Here is a 26041-nt window from a genome sequence, read left to right on the forward strand (position 1 = left end):
TGAGCTGTGAGGAGATCGCATTTGAGCTGTGAGGAGATCGCATTTGAGCTGTGAGGAGATCGCATTTGAGCTGTGAGGAGATCGCATTTGAGCTGTGAGGAGATCGCATTTGAGCTGTGAGGAGATTGCATTTGAGCTGTGAGGAGATCACATTTGAGCTGTGAGGAGATCGCCTTTGAGCTGTGAGGAGATCACATTTAAGGTGTGAGGAGATCACATTTGAGCTGTGAGGAGATCGCCTTTGAGCTGTGAGGAGATCACATTTGAGCTCGCATTTGAGCTGTGAGGAGATCGCATTTGAGCTGAGGAGATCACATTTGAGCTGTGAGGAGATCGCATTTGAGCTGTGAGGAGATCGCATTTGAGCTGTGAGGAGATCGCATTTGAGCTGTGAGGAGATCACATTTGAGCTGTGAGATCACATTTGAGCTGTGAGGAGATCGCATTTGAGCTGTGAGGAGATCGCATTTGAGCTGTGAGGAGATCGCATTTGAGCTGTGAGGAGATCGCATTTGAGCTGTGTGAGGATGGCAGTCAGCTATGGTAGCCTGATGCTTGCAGGAAGGAGACAGTGAAATGTTACTAAGTGCTGCTGTGGAGTGAGAGATGTTTGTTTTTGACATGGTGCAGCACTGCCATCTAGTGGCTCGGGCTGCTTATTGCAGGAATAGATTGAACCTTGAAGCCTAAGACATGCAGTGACATTTAAGATATAATGGGCAAAAAACAAACAATATCTGAAGAATAAAAAATCTTAGAAATATCTAATATATATATATAATATCTATATAAATTAAATTGTTTTCATGGTGCCCAGACATACACCTACAAATAAAGTGAGAATATGAAGTAGAATTTTCATTTTAAATTCTTGGTGCTGTTTTTCCATGGTGACAGGAAGCTTATACAACATAACATAACAGTGTTATGACAGATGCTAATCCAGGCTAGATGAATCATTTTAAGATTAACACACTCTGGACAGATTACCAGTCCATCATGGGATACACACACACACACACACACACACACACACACACACACACACACACACACACACACACACACACACACACACACACACACATACACACACCTGATGGGATAGGCCCAAGAGATAGTAAAGAATATTAATATCTGTAAAGTTAGTAAGGAGTTTTCACTGTTTGTCTTGAGAAAGGCCATTTTATAGCAATTACAGCAATTGACCCGAGAAAATAAGAAAATAAGATAATTACCAAACAAATAAGATGATATAAAATAATAATGAAATAATTACAAATAAAATAATGAATACTTAATGGTTTGACATCAATTATCACACCCAAAAAGACAATTAATTAAAACAATTACTTAATAAAACCAGGACAGTGGGCCTTTGGTAGTGATTGTGAGATGGCGTTTAGCCAGATAGCGATGACCAAATAAGAAAACATGTAGTTGATGGGTATGACGTTCAAACAAGCTCATCTTCCTTACTGCCGGGATAATGGTGGCGTGATCAGTAATCTGACTGTATTCCTGTAACTGCACTGACGCTTGACCCACTCTTCCTCTCCCCACAGGGAGGCTGTCAAAGTGGAACAGCAAGCCGTCCCCCAAACCAATCACAACAGCGGCAGCACCAGACACTCCACCCACGCGGAGGTCCTCCACCAATCAGGGTGGGAGCAGGTGCCAGGCGGAGCTCCAAAGGCAGAGCGGGAGGTGGAGGTGCGGCGTGGCTGCGGTAAACGGGTCCCCGAGGTCCAGGGCTCCGTCCCGGGGGACATGGACGCAGACGTCCTCCTTCCTGAGGTGGGCGCACCGTCCCGGGCCCACGGACAGAGGAACGGCCTTCACGTGGAGCAGAATGATGGTGCGACGTACAACAGGGGCCTGGTTCCTCGCACGGACCCTGAGAAGCAGGTGCAGAGGAAGACGGCTCTTGCGCAGGTGGAGAACTGGGTGAAGGTTCAGAAAGGAGACACTAAAAGGTCAGTGGACGTCTCGCGAATCCCACGAACATTAGGACAGCAGGACTTCCCTGATCTCAGTGTTACATTTCCAGCGTTACATTTGTACTGGATAACAGCGCCCTCTGCTGGTGGTATGTGTGCTTTTTGATGGACGAGCTATAAACGGTGTTGTCTATGCACTTTGTGATTGCAGCCACCCATCTGCGGAGTACACGCTTCCCCGACGGACACCCCCGCTGCAGTCCGTGTTGGGCGTGATGGAGGCCTGTCAGTCGTTGCCCAAGCCGGTCCGACGCACGTCGTGCGGCTCGCCCACCGTGGCCCGGAACATCCCCAGCGACTATAAATACGCCCACGATCGCCTGAGCCACTTCCGCATGTCGACGGACGAGCGCGTGGCCAGCAAGGAGGGCATGGTGTGGCAGCTGTACGAGTGGCAGCAGAGGCAGCAGTTCCGCCACGGAAGCCCGACGGCGCCCGTCTTCAGCGGACCCGACTACGTGGACGCTGCAGCCTTCAGGGTCACGCTGGAGGTGCCGCGCTCCGTATCCGTGCCGCCCTCGCCGTGCGACCTGCCCCCACCAGGCGGCCGGCCCAAGCCGGTCTCGCCCCGCAGACCTCACACGCCGGCCGAGCGGGTGACCGTACGCCCGCTGGAAGAGACGGCGGGCATGGGAGTGGACCTGACCGGGTTTGGCTCCCCGAGACGCCTGCTTTCGAAGGTCCGTTTCACATGCTCGGGTGTCGCCTTTACAGTGGCGAATTCCTCTCGCGTTCCACCCAGTTCTCTGGGGCGGGGCGGCCGCACACACCATGTGTGTTACGGGAGTAGCTGCATGAGAAGCTACTGCCGTCTGGTTTCCCACTATACTGAACTTTGTGAACGGATTTCACACATGTTTTGACAGAGGATTCACACAGCCTCCGCCCCACATCCCATGGTCCCACAGGTGCAGGGGTGTGTGTGTGTGTGTGTGTAGTCCGCCACACCCTACATATGACAGTGCCCACCACACTGGCATCATCTCATCTCTCCGTCAGGAAACTCACAATCACTCACACCCCACGTTCGGCACCAGTCAGGCAGTGTGTGAACTCACTAATTATATGTCCCCCAGCAGAGCAGCTCACATAGATGTGTGTGTGTGTGTGTGTGTGTGGGTGGGTGTGTGTGAGGAGCGTGGGTGGGTGTGTGTGAGAGCTTCTGTTTTTTTTTTTACATGCAAAAACGCTAATTGTAGTCGTAAGTGTGCTGGAGCTCCAGAGCGTGTAGCTGTTCCCGGGCTCTGCGGCTGACGGCTTGTGTGCAGCCCGGTCTTTTCTTGCCGCTCCACTGAGGGTCGTTTAATCCTCCTACGTGATGAAGACCTGCCCACGGCTCCCCTGCTCCCTGTAAAATGCCCGTTCTCAGCCACCAGTGTTCTGGTTCTTCAGATCTCCTGTTTTAAATAAAAAAACCAGTTACGCAGCAGTAAAGGGACCTGGGACCAGCACACCACCACGCCTCACTTGCTGGGAGCAAACAAATGTTATTTTAAGAAAGCAGGTTGGAGCTAATTTATGTGGAGTTCATTAAAGCACTTGTTGTTTATGGGTTGTGTTCAGGCTCTGTGTTGGGCTTAGTGGTAGGATTCTGTGTGTTAAGCAAAAACATCAACTTTTCAAAGGCCTGTGGTGTTTGGGAAAAAAAAGTGAACACCTCCTCCAGAGGTAATACAGAGGAATGTAGCTAAACATGAAAAAGAAGAGTCCTAAACTTTTAGCGCTGACTTTTATGTGACACTAGAAAGGTCTGTAGTCTGTAGTCTGTGGTGAATTATGTGGGCTTCTGTTTCATTACGGATGTCAAGGTCATTCATTCATTCAAGGTCTGCGTCGTTGTTTGCCAAGCCAGAGCTGATTTCTCTGTTTTTGCCCCTTACAGACTGCCCAGACCGAGAGGAGATCTATGCCAACTATGGGCTACATCACACACACAGTCAGTGCGCCAAGTTTGCATGGAAAAACGGTAAGACTGCACAATAGAACAGTGTCTTGAATGCTATAGGAAACCCAAACTTGTGCTGTTCAGGTGTTAATCAGTTCTGTCTTCAGTCATAGCAGACCTGTGCCATCTTTAGACAGTGAGTTAAAAGGCAACACAAACTCCTGGCAGCTCAAGTTGTGGGTTGGTACTCTTTCCCTTATGCCGCCGCCCTGGTGGCCCGGTCCTGCCCTCTCTGCCCCCCTCACTGCTGGGCCACAGCCGGAGGAGTTGACCCTGCTGCTTGTCCAGCTCAGGAGACACCAGGCCAAGATGGCCGGCACGCGCAACGACGCGATTGCTCAACTGCTCGACCAGCACAACGGCCTCTCGGGTCTCTGCCTACAGGTCAGAGGGTCAGAGCCCCCCCCCCACCCCCGACCCCCAGTGCCCCTGACTGCATCCTGTCCCTGAGCCCTGACCCCTGACCCCTCCAGCTCTGGGCCCTCATCTGTACGGCTGTGCTCTGTGGGTGCCTGTGTCGTGACTGTGGTGGTTTGGTACCAGTCAGCATGGAGAGTGGGGAACAGTCATCCCTATACTGCATTAATTATCATATGAGCCCGTGTTGTGGTGTAAGTCTTTTGTTCTGTGCATTTTGCATATTATATATATATATATAAATATTTCTGTCTCCTTCATTTGAACATTTCTTTTCATTTATTTTGTCTTTGGGTTTTTTGAGCCCTTTGATTTGACCTTTTAAATGCTCGTTTCAAGCATGTTGCTTGTAAAGCCGCCTGCATTCTCTCTGCCGAGAGACACTTCGTGTGTTGTTTGCTGCTGTTGATGGAAAATGGAAGTTGACTGCAGAGCTGGAATATCACGTCCCTCACAGGGGAGCCTACGTTTCAGTGTTCATTTTTAATATTCTTAAGTTGAAGTCAAGTCTCTATGCTATAATAGAAACTTGAAAAGTTTCACTGTTGTAATGAAACGGCATGGTAACCACAGCTCGTGATTCTCCATTTTGAGAACCTCAGATGTCATGTCGGCCATGTTGATTATAGAAATGGAAAATCTCTGTTGGCAGGCACTGACTTGGAGAGCTGGAGTTACACCACCTCACTGATAATCCATCAAGGGCTCTCAGGAAATCAAACTGATTCCTGGGAATTACTGAATCATCTTGATGTTCCTCCGTTTGGTGGGGAAACCAAACTTTAGCGTTTAGAGCGAGCGGCAAGTCTCGGGCTCAACCTGCTACCCCGTGTCACTTCCTGTTAGGTGACTTTTCTTTCTTTTTCCCACTTAAAGGCAGACGATACTTACATGCAGCTGAAGAAGGATCTGGAGTATCTCGATCTGAAGGTGGGAGGCTGCTCAGTCTGCCTTCATCTTCCTCATCTCTCTCTCTCTCTCTCTCTCTCTCTCTCTCTCACTCTTCCACTCCTGCTTTCCCTCTCTTTTGCATTCTTTAACCCATTTAACAGCTACTTTACTCTCTTGCTTGTGCCGGACATAAAGCAGTGTTTAAAACATGGTGGTTTTTTGTGAATTTCATTATCTTCTTGAACTGGAAGGAATAGTGAATTTGAGTGAATAAAATAAATATACCGCATGCATCATCTTCATGACTAAATGTGTCTGACAAAGCAGCCACGACTCCTGGGATATGTTCATAAACCCATCAGACTAAATAAGTGCTGCTCTAGGAGCTGTAGCTGGTTTTTCGTTCTACTAAATGCAGCCGCACAGCCCGGCTGGCGCAGACTCCAGATCAGCTCTGAGTTAAGTTGTTAATGCAGTTGCTGTCTTGTTCAGATGTAGTTTTCTGAACACTCCTGCACTCCCCTGTGCGACACTGCCGATGAAGGTCAGAACTGCGCGTTTGATGGTGAAAAGCTCCTTTTGAACGGGTTCACCTCTTTTTGCTACTAGCGACGGTCTGAAACGCCTTTCCTCTTAATTGACTTCAAATACCTTTTTTCTTTCTTTCCTCCAGCGTGTCACTGTGTGTTCACCAGCATATTTGGTCCCACTTCAAAATGACTATGAACACGGAGAGTGCTCAATAGCTCTGTCATCAAATATATCTCAATTGTTAGTGATTTTTTTCAACCGCAAATCTTAAACAGTTTCATATTTCACACATACCCAGTGCACTAAAGTCTATTGTTATTGGGGCCATAAAATGACAAAATATTTTGACTTGACTGGCAAATACTTTGAATACTTTGGCAAATACTTTTCCTTGTAACTATTGGTTGTGGAACAACGCCACCATCTTTGACCCTAGGTCACTGAGAGTGGAGCGTTTATGTGTGACATCACACTTCCTTTTGTCTTCATTTCGAACAGATTAAGCATATCGAACTGCTTATCCGTTTGGTTCACAATGTTTTACAAAACTCCGCCCATCGGGGTGTGTCCAGTTGGAATGTAAGGACACTCAGCATACAGTGTAAACCCCCCCCCCCCCCCCCACCCCCCCCCCCACCCCTCACCCCACCGGGTTGTGAAGTTTTCTTGCTGTTGTGATCGTACCGCCATGTGATGTACCGCTATAGTGCATGCAGTTCTTAACCCATATCAGTATCTGTCTCATTAGCTTGTGTTTGTTGTCACATGGAAAGAAGAATGCTCTTCTACAATTATCAATACTATCATAATGCCCAAAACGCTTTTGTAATTCATGTTAAGATCTTTAAAAATATTTGTGATTGGTATTATTAGCTTAGAACTAATAACACTTTACCAGCGCCCCACGCTGACCATTGTGCAACACTCCCTCCCTCCTACAGGGGTGTTTGAGGGGAGACTCAGCCCTGCAGGGGTGTTTGAGGGGAGAGACTCAGCCCTGCAGGGGTGTTTGAGGGGAGACTCAGCCCTACAGGGGTGTTTGAGCACAGACTCAGCCCTACAGGGGTGTTTGAGGGGAGAGACTCAGCCCTACAGTGGTGTTTGAGCAGAGACTCAGCCCTGCAGGGGGTGTTTGAGGGGAGAATCAGCCCTGCAGGGGTGTTTGAGCAGAGACTCAGCCCTGCAGGGGTGTTTGAGGGGAGAATCAGCCCTGCAGGGGTGTTTGAGCAGAGACTCAGCCCTGCAGGGGTGTTTGAGGGGAAACACTCAGCCCTGCAGGGGTGTTTGAGGGGAGAATCAGCCCTGCAGGGGTGTTTGAGGGGAAACACTCAGCCCTGCAGGGGTGTTTGAGGGGAGAATCAGCCCTGCAGGGGTGTTTGAGTGGAAACTCATCCCTGCAGGGGTGTTTGAGCAGAGACTCAGCCCTGCAGGGGTGTTTGAGGGGAGAATCAGCCCTGCAGGGGTGTTTGAGCAGAGACTCAGCCCTGCAGGGGTGTTTGAGGGGAAACACTCAGCCCTGCAGGGGTGTTTGAGGGGAGAATCAGCCCTGCAGGGGTGTTTGAGTGGAAACTCAGCCCTGCAGGGGTGTTTGAGTGGAAAGACTCAGCCCTGCAGGGGTGTTTGAGGGGAGAGACTCAGCCCTGCAGGGGTGTTTGAGGGGAGAATCAGCCCTGCAGGGGTGTTTGAGGGGAGAATCAGCCCTACAGGGGTGTTTGAGCAGAGACTCAGCCCTACAGGGGTGTTTGAGGGGAGAGACTCAGCCCTACAGTGGTGTTTGAGCAGAGACTCAGCCCTGCAGGGGGTGTTTGAGGGGAAACTCAGCCCTGCAGGGGTGTTTGAGTGGAAAGACTCAGCCCTGCAGGGGTGTTTGAGGGGAGAGACTCAGCCCTGCAGGGGTGTTTGAGGGGAGAGACTCAGCCCTGCAGGGGTGTTTGAGGGGAGAATCAGCCCTGCAGGGGTGTTTGAGCAGAGACTCAGCCCTGCAGGGGTGTTTGAGTGGAAACTCAGCCCTGCAGGGGTGTTTGAGTGGAAAGACTCAGCCCTGCAGGGGTGTTTGAGGGGAGAGACTCAGCCCTGCAGGGGTGTTTGAGGGGAGAATCAGCCCTGCAGGGGTGTTTGAGCAGAGACTCAGCCCTGCAGGGGTGTTTGAGGGGAGAATCAGCCCTGCAGGGGTGTTTGAGCAGAGACTCAGCCCTGCAGGGGTGTTTGAGGGGAGAATCAGCCCTGCAGGGGTGTTTGAGCAGAGACTCAGCCCTGCAGGGGTGTTTGAGGGGAAACACTCAGCCCTGCATGGGTGTTTGAGGGGAGAATCAGCCCTGCAGGGGTGTTTGAGTGGAAACTCAGCCCTGCAGGGGTGTTTGAGGGGAGAGACTCAGCCCTGTAGGGGTGTTTGAGGGGAGACTCAGCCCTGCATGGGTGTTTGAGGAGAGACTCAGCCCTGCAGGGGTGTTTGAGGGGAGACTCAGCCCTGCAGGGGTGTTTGAGGGGAGATTCAACCCTGTAGGGGTGTTTGAGGGGAGATTCAACCCTGTAGGGGTGTTTGAGGGGAGAATCAGCCCTGCAGGGGTGTTTGAGGGGAGATTCAACCCTGTAGGGGTGTTTGAGGGGAGATTCAAGACGCTAGGCTAAGCTTCACTCAGGCTTATAGTATGGCATGAAATCATTAAGACTGGTGAATATAAATGACACTTAGGAATTTGGGTGGGACATTGGGAGTCCCAGTGACCAGACTGGTGCATGAGGTCAGTTTCAGCATTGACGAGTACAGTACTGTATATATATCACATATGCCACTTGTCATTTACACTTATTTGAATAAGTGTCTTCTGTACTAAACAAGCCATGCCTCCAGTCTCTAGTGGACAAGCAGCTAAACACAAACAGTGAGCAGGAGTCCAGCTATGTGCATCTGCAGGTGAAAGTGGAACAAACTCTTAATTTCGTTTTCTTAATTCCATTTTATTTTGTACTTTAGCATAACCTGAGATGCATTTCTTACTTATTGCTATTTGTGTGTTTCTAAGCCATGTGTTTATAAAGCCGTAACCTATGACTATTATGGCACTGGGTGGAATGAACAACACTACTGCCAACAGTAGTGCAGTGATTCTTTGTGCCTTTACAGCCCTACCATGCAGTGTTGGTGGTTTAAAAACCTGCTGTGGGTTCTTCTTGTTTCGGACTGCTGTTCACTGGCATTCCCTGATTTAATGCAAGTTTATCTGTGATCTCTGTGGCTGTATGACTTTTGTTCTTGTGTGGAACAGGTCACCGGACGTGATGTTCTGAGGGACAGACCTCCACGGCCGGTCAGAGTAGCTGAAAGTGACGTGGACGTAAGTTTCTCTGTTCCTGCTTCCTGTTTACCAGGTCTGATTGTTAACAAACCCCTACACTTGTACGTTAACAAACCCCTACATTTGTACGTTAACAAACCCTTACATTTGTACGTTAACAAACCCCTACGTTTGTACGTTAACAAACCCTTACATTTGTACGTTAACAAACCCCTACGTTTGTACGTTAACAAATCCCTACGTTTGAACGTTAACAAATCCCTACGTTTGTACGTTAACAAACCCCTACGTTTGAATGTTAACAAATCCCTATGTTTGTACGTTAACAAACCCCTACGTTTGAACGTTAACAAACCCCTACGTTTGAACGTTAACAAACCCCTACGTTTGTACGTTAACAAACCCTTACATTTGTACGTTAACAAACCCCTACGTTTGTACGTTAACAAACCCCTACGTTTGAACGTTAACAAATCCCTACGTTTGTATATTAACAAACCATTACGTTTGAACGTTAACAAATCCCTACGTTTGTACGTTAACAAACCCCTACGTTTGAACGTTAACAACTGTATGAGAGAGACAGACAGTGTGAACAGACAGTGATCAAACAGCCTGGGGTTGTGATTCCAGCTCAGAGTTTAAAGGGAAAAATACATGTTGGACTTTGATTTTGGTTTTCTGACTCACGTGTGCATGGACTCTCTCACGTGTGCATGGACTCTCTCGCGTGCGCATGGACTTTCTCACGTGCGCATGGTTTTCTCACTCACTCACTGCTCGTGCGTCAGGAGGACAGCCAGGAGTAAATCCTGCGTTTATATCATTAAAATAGTTTCAGCTTCTTATTAGATTCATAAGAATTCTGTTGGTAGATTTATCCGAATGAATAAATTTTTAACTATGTTAAAATAACAATGTAGTGCAGTAACATAAAAACAGCTTAATAATTAATCAGGCAGCATGATAGTGTTGAGAATAAACAAAGTGTGAAAAAACATAGACAAGACATTTCTGCTGATTTGTGTGTGTGTTTGTGTGTGTTTGTGTGTATGTGTGTTTGTGTGTGTATGTATTTGTGTGTGTGTGTGTGTGTGTGTGTGTGTGTGTGTGTGTATAACCCATTTTCTATAAAGAAAAGCCTTTTGGTTTCTGCAAAATAATAAGCTTTAAAAATTGTCACTCGATGCTTGAGATTTATAGCACTAACAGCGTGGGAGAACAACAGAAACAGTCTCGTCAGGTCGGAGTTGTCTGATGCGACTGGGGTGCTGCTGGTTTATACTGTATGTCCATCTGTTTGTTCTTCATCAGGTGAAACTGAGCAGATTGTGTGAACAAGACAAAATCCTTCAGGAACTGGAGAACCGAATACGCACGCTCAAAGAGGACAAGGTTGGACTCAAGGCCCACTACTCCTCCGCTCTGACAAGAACCCTCAAACACTACAGCAGTGATTAGCCTGTCAGATTCTGTTCTCTCTCTCTCTCTCTCTCTCTCTCTCTCTCTCTCTCTCTCTCTCTCTCTCTCTCTCTAGGATAAGCTGGAGTCGGTGCTGGAGGTGTCCCGTCAGCAGATGGAACAGTACCGGGACCAGCCAGCCCACACGGAGAAGATCACTTACCAGCAGAGACTGCTGCAGGAAGATGTGGTGCACATACGTGCAGACATCTCCCAGGCAACCACAGTGAGACACACACACACACACACACACACACACACACACACACACACACACACACACACACACACACACACATATATACACATATACACACACGCACACACACACACTCACGCATACACATACACACACACATATACACACATATATACACGTATACACGCACACACACATGCACACATACATACACACACACACATACATACACATATACAAACACACACACACCCACACACACACACACACACACACACACGCACAAGGGAATGCTGTAATTGTGCTGTGTGATGTGGTGCAGGAGATGGAGAAGGCGTGGCATGAGTACAGCCGCTTGGAGTTTGATGTGGAGCGTCTGCGCTGCTGCATTCATGAGCAGATGAAGCGTGGGGGCCTCACACAGGTGTGTGGCTAACCCAACACTCTCACCTGAACAACCCCACACACTCACCTGAACAACCCCACACTCTCACCTGAACAACCCAACACTCTCACCTGAACAACCCCACACACTCACCTGAACAACCCAACACTCTCACCTGAACAACCCCACACATTCACCTGAACAACCCCACACATTCACCTGAACAACCCCACACATTCACCTGAACAACCCCACACATTCACCTGAACAACCCCACACTCTCACCTGAACAACCCCACACTCTCACCTGAACAACCCCACACACTCACCTGAACAACCCAACACTCTCACCTGAACAACCCCACACATTCACCTGAACAACCCCACACATTCACCTGAACAACCCCACACATTCACCTGAACAACCCCACACATTCACCTGAACAACCCCACACTCTCACCTGAACAACCCCACACTCTCACCTGAACAACCCCACACTCTCACCTGAACAACCCCACACAATCACCTGAACAACCCCACACTCACCTGAACAACCCAACACTCTCACCTGAACAACCCCACATAATCACCTGAACAACCCCACACTCACCTGAACAACCCCACACATTCACCTGAACAACCCCACACATTCACCTGAACAACCCCACACATTCACCTGAACAACCCCACACACTCACCTGAACAACCCCACACACTCACCTGAACAACCCCACACACTCACCTGAACAACCCTACACTCACCTGAACATCCCCACACACTCACCTGAACATCCCCACACACTCACCTGAACAACCCCACACACTCACCTGAACAACCCAACACTCTCACCTGAACAACCCCACACACTCACCTGAACAACCCCGCACACTCACCTGAACAACCCCGCACACTCACCTGAACAACCCCGCACACTCACCTGAACAACCTCGCACTCTCACCTGAACAACCCCACACACTCACCTGAACAACCCCACACTCTCACCTGAACAACCCAACACACTCACCTGAACATCCCCACACTCTCACCTGAACAACCCCACACTCTCACCTGAACAACCCAACACTCTCACCTGAACATCCCCACACTCTCACCTGAACATCCCCACACACTCACCTGAACAACCCCACACACTCACCTGAACATCCCCACACTCTCACCTGAACAACCCAACACACTCACCTGAACAACCCCACACACTCACCTGAACAACCCCACACACTCACCTGAACATCCCTACACACTCACCTGAACAACCCAACACTCTCACCTGAACAACCCAACACTCTCACCTGAACATCCCAACACTCTCACCTGAACATCCCAACACTCTCACCTGAACAACCCAACACTCTCACCTGAACAACCCAACACACTCACCTGAACAACCCAACACTCTCACCTGAACATCCCCACACACTCACCTGAACAACCCCACACTCTCACTCTGACCACAGAAACTTTCCATACACTCTCACCAATTGCATTTAGCTTCTAACTACTACTGGGTCGGACCTGTCCTGTCATGTCCTGTTCTGTCCTGTTGTGTCCTGTCCTGTCCTGTTCTGTCCTGCTGGGTTGTATTCATTTCTCCACCTGTCCTCTGTCCTCTGGTCAGCTGGAGCAGGGTCAGCTGAAGAAGGAGTTGTGGGGGATTGAGGACGTGTTGGCCGGCCTCAGTGCAAGCAAATCCAACTACAGGGTGACCGTGGAGTCTGTGCAGAACCCAGGTGAGCGTGGGGCTCTCTCTGCCCCTGGCCCCGCCCCTGGCCCCGCCCCAGCCCCCACGCACCGCAGCCATGACCGAGGTGCACACACACGCGCACACACACAGACACACTCATCCATCATGTCATCATGCCTAAAAGCGTCATATTGCTAAACAGGTGTGTGTGTGTGTGTGTGTGTGTGTGTGTGTGTGTGTGTGTGTGTGTGTGTGTGTGTGTGTGTGTGTGTGTGTGTGTGTGTGATCCAGAGAGGAAACTTGTGCCTTCTGTATCATCTCCGCCTGTGCCTTCTCTATTGGTGGGTGAGCTGAAAGGGGCGTGGCCCAGCTCCTCTCTCAGCCCTGTTCAGCCCCTCCCACACCCCCCTCACCTGTCTCATGCTCCCCACAAGCCAGAATGGGTAAGACGTCCTGCTTCTGGTGGACATCACTTAGCAATGGTGCAGTCTGGTCCACGGCTGACCCTGTGTGTCCGGCCCCCGTACAGGCGGACGAGGACGCCCCGCCCAGGCCACCCCTCCCCCAGCTCTACAGCCCCGAGGAGCCGCCGCCCACCGTGCCGCCCCTCCCCAAGGAGACGTCCGTCATCCGCCACACGTCCGTCCGCGGGCTGAAGCGTCAGTCCGACGAACGCAAGCGGGACCGCGAGATTGGCCAGTACACCAATGGGGACAGCAGGGTGGGTAGTCAAGCAGGACTAACCAGGTGTGATTGCTCTCTGATGCTGGGTCAGGCGTGTCCGAGCACTGACGCTTGGTCAGGGCAGTCTGGTCACTGACCCTGGATCAGGGCGACGCGTCCACTGATGTGTCTTTTTTCCTTCCCGTGATTCAGGTAGAACTACGTACGTTCCTCAGTGAACCTGAGCTAGCAGTAGTTGGAGGAACGTCTGGTCATGATGGTGGCTACCAGACTTTACCAAGCAGAGGTAAAAAAAAACCCCAAAAAACTCCAAATAATCCGTCCTTCACAGAGGAAGAGAAGCTCCAGAGTGGCTTCATGTTCCTCAGGGTGGATCTTCAGTGGAGCTGCTGTCATGATGGTCGGGAGCAACATCAACAGTCTGAAATGTTCACCCTCTTGGTTGTGAATAGAAACATTTTATCTAGTGCAATCTTAACTTCTCCCTAGGTCTGGCAAGCTCTTCATCCAGACTTAACCAGTCCACGAACATCTCATCGTACGTTACCCTCAGAAGAGGAGCCACCACTTCCTGCCTGAAGGTAGGAACTGGACACCTGTGTTCAGGTCTCGGTTCAACATGAAGCCATGTTCAGCCTGAATTCTTCTGGGCAGCAGACACAATGAGAAACCAGCCATGTGTGGGTGAAGGTCACTCATGATGATCTGTTACTTCAGCCCTCCTCTAGAGGGCAGGAGGCTGAGAGAACTTCTGCAGGAGAGCCAGGCACGATCAGCCAGGGCAGAGCTGTTCACTGACGTCTCCTCCCTCTTCCAGAGTGGCCTAACCTCGTTCTATCTGTCCTTTGTGTCCTCTCTTCCTCTCTTTCTCCTTCACCTCCTCCTGCTCTGTCCTTCTGTACTAACCTCTCTCGTTTTCTTTTTAAATGCTCTCCTTTGTCCCCTCTGTCTTTGTCTCTCTCTCTGTCTCTTTCTCCCTCTCTGTCTCTCTCTCCCTCTGTCTCTCTCTCTCTGTCTCTCTGTTGCTCTCTGTCTCTCTCTTCCTCTGTCCATCTCTGTCTCTCTCTCTCTGTCTCTCTCTCTCTCTCTGTCTCTCTCTCTCTCTCTCTCTCTGTCTCTCTCTCTCTCTCTCTCTCTCTCTCTCTCTCATGCCCCCTGCAGGAGAGACCGAGGAGTGCCCTGGAGCGTCTGTACTCAGGTGATCCGGCGCCGACCCGGGGTCGCATGAGTGCAGAAGAACAGCTGGAGCGGATGAAGCGCCACCAGAGGGCGCTGGTGCGTGAGCGCAAGCGCACCCTCAGTCAGGGCGAGCGGCAGGCCTCTTCATCCCGCGCCCCCTCCTCCTCCTCCTCCTCCTCACGTCCAGTCTCCGCTGACCTGGGATCAGTACGTTAGAGCACAGCCTTGTGTTGCACACACTGCCGGTTAAGGACTCTTGACGCGGCTGCTTCCCCGATGTTAACACGCTCACAGCTCTGTGGAGGAAACTAGAGGCTAGTTTTAGCTAAATCTGTGATTTGGCTTCCGTTGGCTACGGCAGGTTGAGCAGGAATGGTGGAAGTGTCACTGATGGGGAGACAGGTGGGAGAGAGACGGGTGGGAGGGAGACAGGTGAGAGAGAGAGACAGGTGAGAGGGAGCACACACGATGAAGGTTTAAGCACCAAGTATGGACTGGACAGGAGAAGCTGTGCTAAGCGTCTGTGCGATGCGCTCGTGTAGTTTGAATTAAACCCCAGTGCCTTGGCTTTCTGTCCTGCTGATGGAGGAAGCTTCTTTGTGGGACGTGTCATTAATGACCTAATGTGCTACTGATGCAATGCATTCAGCTCGTGTCATTGACCTTTGTGATGAGTGCTCTGTTTAATGAAGTCAGTCCTGCCATGTAAGATTGGTGTTGTTCCTTACGAATCCTCACAAGAATTAAACGCGTAGCATTAGTGTAGTCAGGCTTGCGTCAGTGTGATTAACGCAACAAGGCCTCCAATTAATGATTCAGCTGCCTTGACACCAGCACTAACTGGGAGCCTGAGCGCTTTCTCTCGACGCTATCTCCGTAACGCTAACGTAAGGAAGGCTGCAGCTAACCGTAGTGGATGGGGGTGTCCACTGGGGCGGCGCTCTGGCTCCCAGATGCCCCAGTGTTGGCTTCTCCCTCCGTGCTGAGGATACACTGGTCCTCCTGCTGCTTGTGGGCCAGACATCACTGTGTTTACGTCCCCTCCCTAAACTCCCATCATTAAAATCATAATGCCTTCACTAAGATCACACCTTCATACTCACCGCTACGAAGTGCTGAGTCATGTGGGTTTCAGGTGCACTCCTGAACACTCCTGAACACACTCCTGTTCTGGGGTGAAATCATACATCATCTCTTCACTAATTTTGTCTGTTTGGCATGTATGACTCTACTAATTCTCACCTTGCTCATGATCACAAACTAGTTTTTACATTATTTTTCTTTCATTGCTCGATGCTTTGGTCATCATGTTGTCTTTCTGTTTGGTGTGGAATAGCACTGTGAAACAGACTGAAGCACCGTAGCATTTAGGACACGTTTGTCATCCATGCATATGTACAGGACACAGTGGTACATGCTGTATATATGTACAGTACATGTTACATGTATGTACAGTGTCATATATGTACGGTGTCATGTATGTACGGTGTCATGGAGCTGTTCACTGATGAATGATCCTTTCCCCCCCCTTCTGTGGTGATGATGACATGGCTAATTCTATGATTATAATTATAATTATAATAACTACTAGAATATTGAGCACACCTCTACTTTTCCTTCAGTTTTTCATGTAGATGTTTTCATAAATAAATAAACAATTTGCTAATAAATAAATGCTGTGTTATATTTCATATTTTCAGTAGGTTATTGATGTGTACATGGCATGTTTTTTATTTTTTGTTTGTTTTATTTTCTTGCGGGGTGCGTTTTTGTCCTGTAATCACAGTGATGTCTGGAACTCAAGTGTGTAAACGCAGGATAGGACGGACAGGGACAGAGACAGGGACTGACAGGGACAGGGACCTTCACATCCGAGTGCTTTCTGGTTTTTGGGCATGGGAGTGGTTTGGGATGTGGGCGTGGTTTGGGGTGTGGACGTGGTCTCTGACGACTGGACACTGGTGCATGCCAGAGACAGAACAGGAAGGACCTGCTCTGAATGACACCAACATCCTGTGTGGGTTCTTACCTCAATGCATTTCTGGAGATAGAATCTAGAAAGGGGAATATAAACCTCAGAGCAAAAGACCGAGACAGCCTCTCCAGATACTTGGGTTTGAACAAACTCACCATTTATATACAATCTACATGTTTCTCTTCAAGCTGCTGTGTTGCCTTGCTCTGTGAGCTATTGACATGGAAACAAGAGCATTTTGTTTAAACTGTTTCCCTAAAAGGAGCAGTTTGGTGCATCTGTGTTTATGTTTCCTGCGCTGTTGATTAAACTGTTTGTTCTCATGATGCATGCACGTGCACCTGGCGCCCGTAAGAATGCCTCGCTCTGTTCCTGTGTGTTGAATCAAAATACCCCACAGTCCTTTGGCTCTTAGAAAACAGTGTTTACAAACCCTGAGTGTCCGGGAGCGGAGAGACACCCCGACACAAGCAGTGCTACGTCACACACGGAGCTGTTCAGCCCCCCCGATTGATCCAAGCATGTCATGACGTTCACTGGGACATGAAATATCCCCGATCTCAGACCACCATTTGAGGTGGGCATGCGTGACCCCAGCGCTCTGTGTGTGTGTACGTGTGTGTGTGTGTGTGTGTGTGTGTGTGTGTGTGTGTGTGTCCTCAGTGGAGGCGTGAGCAGGAGTTTGATTTGCAGCTGTTGGAGAGGGCGGTGCAGGGCGAGGAGATGACTCCCCCCGAGAGGCCGCGCTCACGATCCGACGAGTGGCTCACCTCACACTGCTCCCCCCTACACAGGCCTGACCTGGAACCGCTCGACTACCAGCTGGATCTCTGCAAGGAGGTACCGTTCTGGCCACGCCCTTGGCCACGCCCACACTCTTTTTTTTTTTATAGTATTCATCATTGTTTTTGAAATCTGGGCCTGTAATGATGTAAAATGATGTTTGGTGACACCGAGGCCCTACTCACCTGCACAGTTCCCAGGGTTCCTTGCACCAAGGACCTGATCCAACTCGTGCAGGGCTTGATAATGAGCTGATGAGCTGGTCGAGGGTGCGGAGGTCGTCACCCTGGTGACCCGTCAGGACTCCCTTCGTCTTCCTCACGTAGTCTTCCTCCCTGTGGCCCCGCAGCTGGACAGACCGCAGAAGGTGTCTATCCCGGAGAGATACGTGGACTGGGAGCTGGAGGAGCCGCCCAGCCCACAGGAGATGGAGGCACGTCAACGCAAGGCGGAGCGCATTAAGAGCATCCTGGCCAAGTCTAGGTACCCCACCTGGCTCAGAGCACCACCTGCGCCCATGCTGCTGCCCAACCCAGCCACACACAGCTTACCGTGTGTGTGTGTGTGTGTGTGTGTGTGCGTGCTAGTGTGCAGAACATCCCTCTAGTTGTGACTGTCGACAAACCAGTGCTATCGGATCTGGACTCCACACTTCTGGAACAAGAGAGGATCATCACCATGTCATACGCACTGGCCTCTGAGGCCTCCATCAAGAGTAAGCAGGTGGCAGGTAAGCACTGCCTCTCCCCGCGGCCCCGGTCCTCCACACACCCCACACACCCCCGCACGCAGAGCCCAGACGCGCTCTGCAGTCCCCACACACCAACGCTCCGCTCCTACATCACGCTCTGACACTTCGGCGCTAATGGAGTGACGTCTCGCTCGACCCGACGGGGCAGACGGCGCTCTCAGACGGCGGAGCTCGGCTCTGAAGGGCCCTCACTCACACCACACCGCCGGTTCATGCCCCCCACACCTGCCGCATGACCCGCCCACACGGGCCTTTTTCAAAGACACACCTTTGAAAGGGAAGCAGCGTTAAACATGTCATTAACACTTGGATCATTTCATGCTTAGAGCGTAGATTACGTGTAATCGGGCAAAATCTTCAAAAACTATTACCTGAGACGTCTGTCCAATGGTATTTAAAAAATATATATATATCTCCCATCATCATGTTAATATCCACTAGATAACTACAGACATGTATAAGAGAACCACACACTTCCCAGTTCAGCGGTGGACAGATGATGAGGAGGGAGGGATAGAAGGTGTGAAGACAGACTCTTCATCACTAGCTGCTAATAACGCAACATTATTCCTCGTTAGCAGGGACGTGATGAGCAGGAGCGTGTGCTAATTGGCATTCGGGTCGGATCTCTGGGGTTGGGAGGGATCTCTTGATGGTGCCGTTTTTCTGGGCTGATCAATGACCCCGACGACGAGGCGTGCAGGCTCCCTCTCGCCTGCGTTCCGCCACCGCGCTTTGAACGTGTTTCTGCGCGAGTTTAAAAGCTCGCCCGCACGCGTTTCATCTTCCCGTTAACGCGGCCGCGCCCCACGTCTCCCGGCCCGGCCCGTGACAGGGACGACGTCTGGGCGAGTCGGAGTGAGGCACGGTCTCCGCGTCAGGTAGAGAGAGGCAGCCAGGTGAATGATGTGACGATCCTCGCTGCGGTGCGTCTCCGGGGAGTGAATACGCGTCTGTGATCAGCTGAATTAATTCACATTAAGTGTCACAGCAAGTTATGAACGCTGACGTGAGTGTACGAAGCTTCGCGGAGAATTTTTCACCCGTGGTGTTTGCGGAGAGGGTGTGAAGTTTGTAGCAGGTACCACTAACCACTAACGCTCCTCTGTCTTCCTCTCTGCCCCTGTTTAGCGTCTCCACAGGTTAACAGCCCCACCCTGCTCCCTCCACCACCTCCTCCACCACCTCCTCCTCCTCCTCCTCCTCCACCCATCGCTACGCCTAACGTCTCCTCCCCTCAGCCGCCTCCCCCTCCTTTAAGCAATGGGTTTCACTACACTTTTGTCTAGTCAGAGTAAACTAAAGTAAGGACTAACTCATCGGTCGTGCTGTGCTGCTGTACTTATGCTGGTTGTCCCATGATGGCGTGTGTGTGTGTGTGTTTGCACGTGCTTCATGGGCTGGGTGTGTGTGCCCCGGAGTCTGTGCATCTTGGGGTTGCATGTAGCATGCTACTGTGTCGCCGCCCTGCAGGCTGTGAGGGAAGGTGCGCCGTTTGGTGCAGTCTGTGGCACCAAGAGGACGTGCCGGCACCCCACACAGACGTCGACTCCACACCTCACCGTCCTTACGTCCTCACAGTGCTCACGGCTGAAACGGACACGCCCCCTGCGGTCTGGCCCAGACTGCACGCTGCCGACGTGATACTGCACGCTGCCCCTGGCTGACGGCTGAGAACCCCAGCCATGCTGGCCCGTGCCTTTGCCGTCACATTTGTCACGAACTTCTGCGATACAGCTGTGTCATGCAGCAGTCTTTCGCAGCAGTCTCACACAGCAGTCTCACACAGCAGTCTCACACAGCAGTCTCACACAGTAGTCTCACGCAGTAGTCTCACGCAGTAGTCTCACGCGGCAGTCTCACGCGGCAGTCTCACGCGGCAGTCTCACACAGCAGTCTCACACAGCAGTCTCACACAGCAGTCTCTCGCAGTAGTCTCACACAGCTGTCTCACACAACAGTCTCACACAGCAGACTCTCGCAGTAGTCTCACACAGCAGTCTCTCGCAGTAGTCTCACACAGCTGTCTCACGCAGCAGTCTCACAGGCTGCCCCCTCCTCCTCTAGACGCTGCCCTGCCCTCTTTACTGTGTGTAATACAGTTAAGCTAAGAGGCCTATTGTGTTGTGTTGCTTGAGGGTCATGAGGATGAATGTGCTTGACTGCATGCTGAAATAAGCCAGTCTCCATCTCTCACAGCCTGTGTGGAGGGTGATGGTGCATTTGAGAAATCAACTCATCTGCATGCGCTGTTATGTGGGGGAGACATTTCACCCACCACTTTGCCTTGCGGTGTATGTATACGTGTCTGTGTAGGTGTGTGTGTGTGTGTCTGTGTAGGAGTGTGTGTCTTTATAGCTGTGTGTGTATGTGTGTGTGTGTGTGTGTGTGTAGGTGTGTGTGCATGTGAGGCTCTTAACACTGCAGATGCAGATCTTTAACTATGGCTGTTTTCCCCTTTGACACGCTGCTCAGCTCCAGTACTGTGGGGTTACGTCTCCGCTATATAGTATAAGGTATAATGTTCCTCCAAACATGTCCAGCTCTCCTCTTACTGTTTGTTACTGGCCTTCACCAGATGGACCATCTTCATACCCCTTTGATCTGCTTATATTAGGATTCCCATGTCGCAAGGCCTAATTTCAGTTTGTGATTTATATAGCATCTCCAGAAGGTGTTTAAGTGGCAGATATGTTGCAGTCTTCTGGTTTCATTTTTTTTCGTGTTGGCTGTGTTTTCTTCCGTGATGCGTGTAGTTGCCGTGATCACGTCTGACCCTGTCCGCACATGCGTCTGTCCCCAGCCAAAGCCCTGTCTGGTTCCTGAGGTGCTACCAACCCACTTCCTGCGTCATAGACGGCGGACAGACCTGGCACCATGCTTCTCCATCACCTGCGTGTTAGACATTAGTGCACATCGGGACTGCCGGTCGTACCTGACGGCCGAAACGGCCTTCCCACGCCGCTCTGTGATTCAGCCGTTCGGCTACACTGAAAGCAAGTATTTTGTATAGGACACATTTTGCTGTGGAAACTGCTGTGCATATATTCACACCTGAATATCTCTAACAAGCCTAATCCAGTGATAGAAACCCTGTTTTATACATGCTACCGCACTTTTAACATACACTGTATCATAGAGGCACTATTGTAACTCAATCCAGGAAGGAGGCGTGTGCCCTACTGAACACCACACTGACCGTACAGAAGTATCACATGTTGATTGTATTTTTGTTGACTGAGATCTTATTCTTACACCAAATCACTTGAATATTATTTTTATGTATCTAGCACTGCCAGTTTCCAGTTAGCTTGCCAAATTGTCTTTATTTTTGCGGACAGGTTTGGGGAATGGCAGGGATGATACCATTTAACAATATTTTTCAGAGATTTTTGTGGGAAGTGTGGGACATTTTTTAAGAAAATGTAAATAATAAAGATATTAACAAAACTATTTGTATCGTTTCTTGTGCAGCGACTGGCAGTCTGCAGTCACAGCCGTGTTTCACACAGACTCACACAAATGAACACACACAAATGAACACGCACAAATGAACACACACAAATGAACACACTTCCTTCACTCGTTTGCTCTTCTTTCTACAGTAAATCTCTTTTGGCACAAAGTTCTGGTTCACAGATTTCACCTTTGTTAACCATGGAATTACCTAGTAGTGGTAGAATCAGCCACTATTTCTATCCCACAGGTTTATCGAGGGCTTTGTGAGAGCTTTCTGATCTTTTGTAGTGTTTCCCCTTTGCTGTCGCTGAATAAAGAGATGAGGAGATCGAGAGAAAACCTTAATTTCAGAATTCCTTTCGCTTACGCCTCTGCAGGACAATAACTTTCTCTTCATGGTGCCCAGTAGGTACAAAGGATAAGTAGCTAACAACATGTACTCTCATCATAGTTTCAAGGATTCTCTTTGATATTTTTTATTGATTGCTTTGACCTCTTTACATTTATTTCTAAAGGGTATTCAGCTGTATCAGACGTAAGTCGACGGAGGTGAACTTGAAATACAAAAAATAAAAAAGGTAGTGCGGGTGAGAAGTTATTGAAAAATTTCTTTAGTTCAAAGGTTCTCAATTTAAAAGGGCATTTTTAATTCCCCATCTCTGTACTTTCCACTGTGAAGGCTGATAGTATTGGTGTGAAACAGGCTTGGAAGTAGTATAGAACATATGGATATAGAAAACCAACATTGACTTACTGCCCAGAAGTCAACACTGCTTTTTTAACATTGTCACTGTAGGCCAAACAGCTCGTGCTCCCATCTGCTCCTGTATTAGTGTATACCTGCACTCTCATGGAGATAAGTACAGGCACGCCCGTCACTTCAGGCCAGCTAATGGGAATTCAGGACTGTAAATAAACGTACCCGTTAGTTCCTGTGGCTGTTGTCCTGTGGTGAGGACAGGACGGAAGGAGACCTGGACATGGGGTTTGCGGTGGACTGGACTAGGGCAGAGCTGGTGGAGTGAGAGGTTATGAGACATCTCTCCATCGGGCTTGTTCTCTCTCTCCATCTCTCCATCTCTCCATCTCTATACATCTATATAGAGTTAAAATGTCTGTTATTTACAGCGTGATTTGTATTACAATGTCTAACCAACTGTAATGTGTATCTGATGGAGTATTATGCAACAGGAACCAGTAGCCTTGGACGTGTGAATCTGAACCAGTGAAGAACCAGCTATAGTTCAAGAGGTTGCTAACACCACCCCGCTGTAGAGGATCAAATCTGCTGCAGTGCTGGACGCTTGCATTGGGTTAAACCATAAATTAAGCTACACATATGATAAAACGTTTGGCAAAAGCAGACAGTTCTAGCTTTAAGGACATTTCTAAAGGTATGCATGTTCTCATGACTTACACTGGACAGTTGGGTAATGGCATTGTTCCTTAGAAGTTGGAATTTGAGAGACTCAAGTTTTGCTTGCAGTTTTACTTGCATTAAGACCGTACACCTCTTTCCGTCAAACACATCTCTGTGCACACATTCTTCTCTTTACAGAAAACTTATATCAATTCAGCAGACCAGGCGAATTCAAAAGCCCTTTCATATTGACCATTAATACTGTTCTGATGGATTCACTAGCAAAGGATTGTGGGTACATTTTTCAGTGAGTTTTTCAATGTGTGCAGCTCTTCGTGGTTCCTGAGTTCCTCTGTGTTTCATGCCCCATGTGAGATCTTTATCTGTAATCGGGGGTAATTACAGTCTTCTCGGCTGTGTCTTGTTCTTCGAGGGCACCTGCAAGACATACAGCACCTCCCACCGCTCCCGTTGTAGGGGTTGCCACATCTCACTGCGTCTGATTAGGAGTGGGAGGCGGACTCCTCTGTGTATGCGTACGTGTGTGTGTGTGTGTGTGTGTGTGTGTGTGTGTGTGTGTGTGTGTGTGTGTGTGTGTGTGTGTGCGTGTGTGTGTGTGCGTGAACCTGGTGGGCATAAGAGTCTGATCACATCTGCGTTTCTGCTTATTTTGCAATAAACTGCTTGTTTTTTTACCTCTTCATGCAGAAATTCACCCAAGACCATCCACAGAGAGTTATGGCATTACCATTTATTGATGTTTGGCTGTTGGTTCATATACATTTGTTATTCCACACTGCGGAACTTCAAAGAGAATGCAAAAGGGTCATTATGCTAATTCCGTCCTGTTCTGTTAAACACACATTAATCCTTAACGGAATGCTACCGTCTAATTCATCGGGGTGAGTTCTAAAGAATCGTACATAAGCAACTTATTGCGTTGTACTGTAGGCCAAACCCTCGGTGGCATTGGGAAGAAAAAATATCAGCTTTGTTCTTGTTCTGTTCCAATGTCTGCAGTGTGGTGAAATTTCAGTGGGCTGTACATCACAAATGCCATTGTATTCACGACTTTAATGAAGCCATTTGTGAATAGGTTGGGAGGCGAAGGGAAATCTCCTTGAAAGGGAAGAGAGAGAGGGCATTGCATTTGAATATTGAATACTGTCAATGTCCTTCGTCTGAATGGAAGAATCTCACCTTGAGAAGGTTGAAAAAGTGCACCTTTATTTATTCATCCGTTTGATTAGGAAGAATCTGTCAGAAGAACCATGGCCATAGTCCATAGTCACAATCGTCATTTCTCCTCTCAGCAGAAGTATTGCCATCATATTTACAGTTTTGTACAGGGCACTTGTCAATATTGATTTGGGTTTCTTTTCTGCGTCACATTCTTGGGTAAATTGACCGAGATTGTATACCACATTTATAGAAACAATTTGATTACTTGGTGTGTAATTAATTAGTAATGGAATAACTTCCATCGCAGTGCTTCATATCTCCAGACATTAGTTACATTGTGAACAGGCCACGTGTAAGTCTGAGCAGAGGGAGGAACAAGCTGGAGATGTTCTGGTATCACCTGGGGAGCTTCAGGGGCAGAGACACGTCTGCCTTAACCTGCGCTCAGCAACCCTGATAGGAGCTGATAAAAAGACCAGTTGGACAATGAAAGAAGTAATGCAGTGAAGCGATGAAGCAGTGAAGAATTAAAGCAGTAAAGCTGTGAAGCAGTAAAGAGTGTGCTAGGGTTAGGGTTAGGGTTAGAGTTGGGGTTGGGGTTGGGGTTAGGGACCAGAGAGGAAATTCCCTCCACATAAAGGCTCGTGGCCAAAGCTCATTCTGCACTTCAATGGACATTCAGGGGGTTGGTGACAAAACCACCCATTGGCTTATAGGTGCACACAAAATATCGCAAAATATCTGACATTTATAAATTCTGTTTTCCAGTATGTGTGCATCTGTCTGGTCTCTGTGGATCTGTCTGGTCTCTATGGATCTGTCTGGTCTCTATGGATCTGTCTGGTCTCTGTGGATCTGTTTGGTCTCTATGGATCTGTCTGGTCTCTGTGGATCTGTCTGGTCTCTATGGATCAGTCTGGTCTCTATGGATCAGTCTGGTCTCTGTGGATCTGTTTGGTCTCTATGGATCTGTCTGGTCTCTGTGGATCTGTCTGGTCTCTGTGGATCTGTCTGGTCTCTGTGGATCTGTCTGGTCTCTGTGGATCTGTCTGGTCTCTATGGTCAGTCTGGTCTCTGTGGATCTGTCTGGTCTCTATGGATCTGTCTGGTCTCTGTGGATCGGTCTGGTCTCTGTGGATCTGTCTGGTCTCTGTGGATCTGTCTGGTCTCTGTGGATCTGTCTGGTCTCTATGGATCAGTCTGGTCTCTGTGGATCTGTTTGGTCTCTATGGATCTGTCTGGTCTCTGTGGATCTGTCTGGTCTTTATGGATCTGTCTGGTCTCTATGGATCAGTCTGGTCTCTGTGGATCTGTCTGGTCTCTGTGGATCTGTCTGGTCTCTATGGATCGGTCTGGTCTCTATGGATCTGTCTGGTCTCTGTGGATCTGTCTGGTCTCTGTGGATCTGTCTGGTCTCTGTGGATCGGTCTGGTCTCTGTGGATCAGTCTGGTCTCTGTGGATCTGTCTGGTCTCTGTGGATCTGTCTGGTCTCTATGGATCTGTCTGGTCTCTGTGGATCTGTCTGGTCTCTATGGATCTGTCTGGTCTCTGTGGATCTGTCTGGTCTCTGTGGATCTGTCTGGTCTCTATGGATCAGTCTGGTCTCTGTGGATCTGTCTGGTCTCTGTGGATCGGTCTGGTCTCTGTGGATCAGTCTGGTCTCTGTGGATCTGTCTGGTCTCTGTGGATCTGTCTGGTCTCTGTGGATCTGTCTGGTCTCTGTGGATCAGTCTGGTCTCTGTGGATCTGTCTGGTCTCTGTGGATCTGTCTGGTCTCTGTGGATCAGTCTGGTCTCTGTAGATCTGTCTGGTCTCTATGGTCAGTCTGGTCTCTGTA

The 26041-nt window shown here is 49.3% G+C and overlaps 1 protein-coding gene across 14 annotated transcripts in view; it reads left to right on the forward strand.

Moving 5' to 3' along the window:
- plekha7b (pleckstrin homology domain containing, family A member 7b) overlaps nucleotides 1-21659 on the forward strand; it is a 77868-nt gene extending 56209 nt beyond the window's left edge. For 6 of the 14 annotated variants that reach the window (XM_077023795.1, XM_077023799.1, XM_077023797.1 and 3 more), the window contains 19 exons: nucleotides 1566-1976; nucleotides 2152-2680; nucleotides 3883-3966; nucleotides 5239-5292; nucleotides 9051-9119; nucleotides 10395-10475; nucleotides 10618-10767; nucleotides 11063-11164; nucleotides 12765-12954; nucleotides 13122-13273; nucleotides 13360-13551; nucleotides 13707-13800; nucleotides 14004-14095; nucleotides 14676-14900; nucleotides 17332-17508; nucleotides 17801-17934; nucleotides 18039-18181; nucleotides 19334-20718; nucleotides 21006-21657. In XM_077023795.1, coding sequence (XP_076879910.1) covers nucleotides 1566-1976; nucleotides 2152-2680; nucleotides 3883-3966; nucleotides 5239-5292; nucleotides 9051-9119; nucleotides 10395-10475; nucleotides 10618-10767; nucleotides 11063-11164; nucleotides 12765-12954; nucleotides 13122-13273; nucleotides 13360-13551; nucleotides 13707-13800; nucleotides 14004-14095; nucleotides 14676-14900; nucleotides 17332-17508; nucleotides 17801-17934; nucleotides 18039-18181; nucleotides 19334-19491 — 3037 coding nt within the window. In that variant the 3' untranslated portion in view covers nucleotides 19492-20718; nucleotides 21006-21657. Of the gene's footprint in view, nucleotides 1-1565; nucleotides 1977-2151; nucleotides 2681-3882; nucleotides 3967-4203; nucleotides 4330-5238; nucleotides 5293-9050; nucleotides 9120-10394; nucleotides 10476-10617; nucleotides 10768-11062; nucleotides 11165-12764; nucleotides 12955-13121; nucleotides 13274-13359; nucleotides 13552-13706; nucleotides 13801-14003; nucleotides 14096-14675; nucleotides 14901-17331; nucleotides 17509-17800; nucleotides 17935-18038; nucleotides 18182-19333; nucleotides 20719-21005 lie in introns of all 14 variants that reach the window. The other 8 variants (XM_077023801.1, XM_077023808.1, XM_077023807.1 and 5 more) reach the window with 7 other exon arrangements.
- Nucleotides 21660-26041: the final 4382 nt, after the last annotated feature.

Source organism: Brachyhypopomus gauderio, chromosome 12 (assembly GCF_052324685.1).
Source record: "Brachyhypopomus gauderio isolate BG-103 chromosome 12, BGAUD_0.2, whole genome shotgun sequence".
NCBI classification, from domain to species: Eukaryota; Metazoa; Chordata; class Actinopteri; order Gymnotiformes; family Hypopomidae; genus Brachyhypopomus; species Brachyhypopomus gauderio.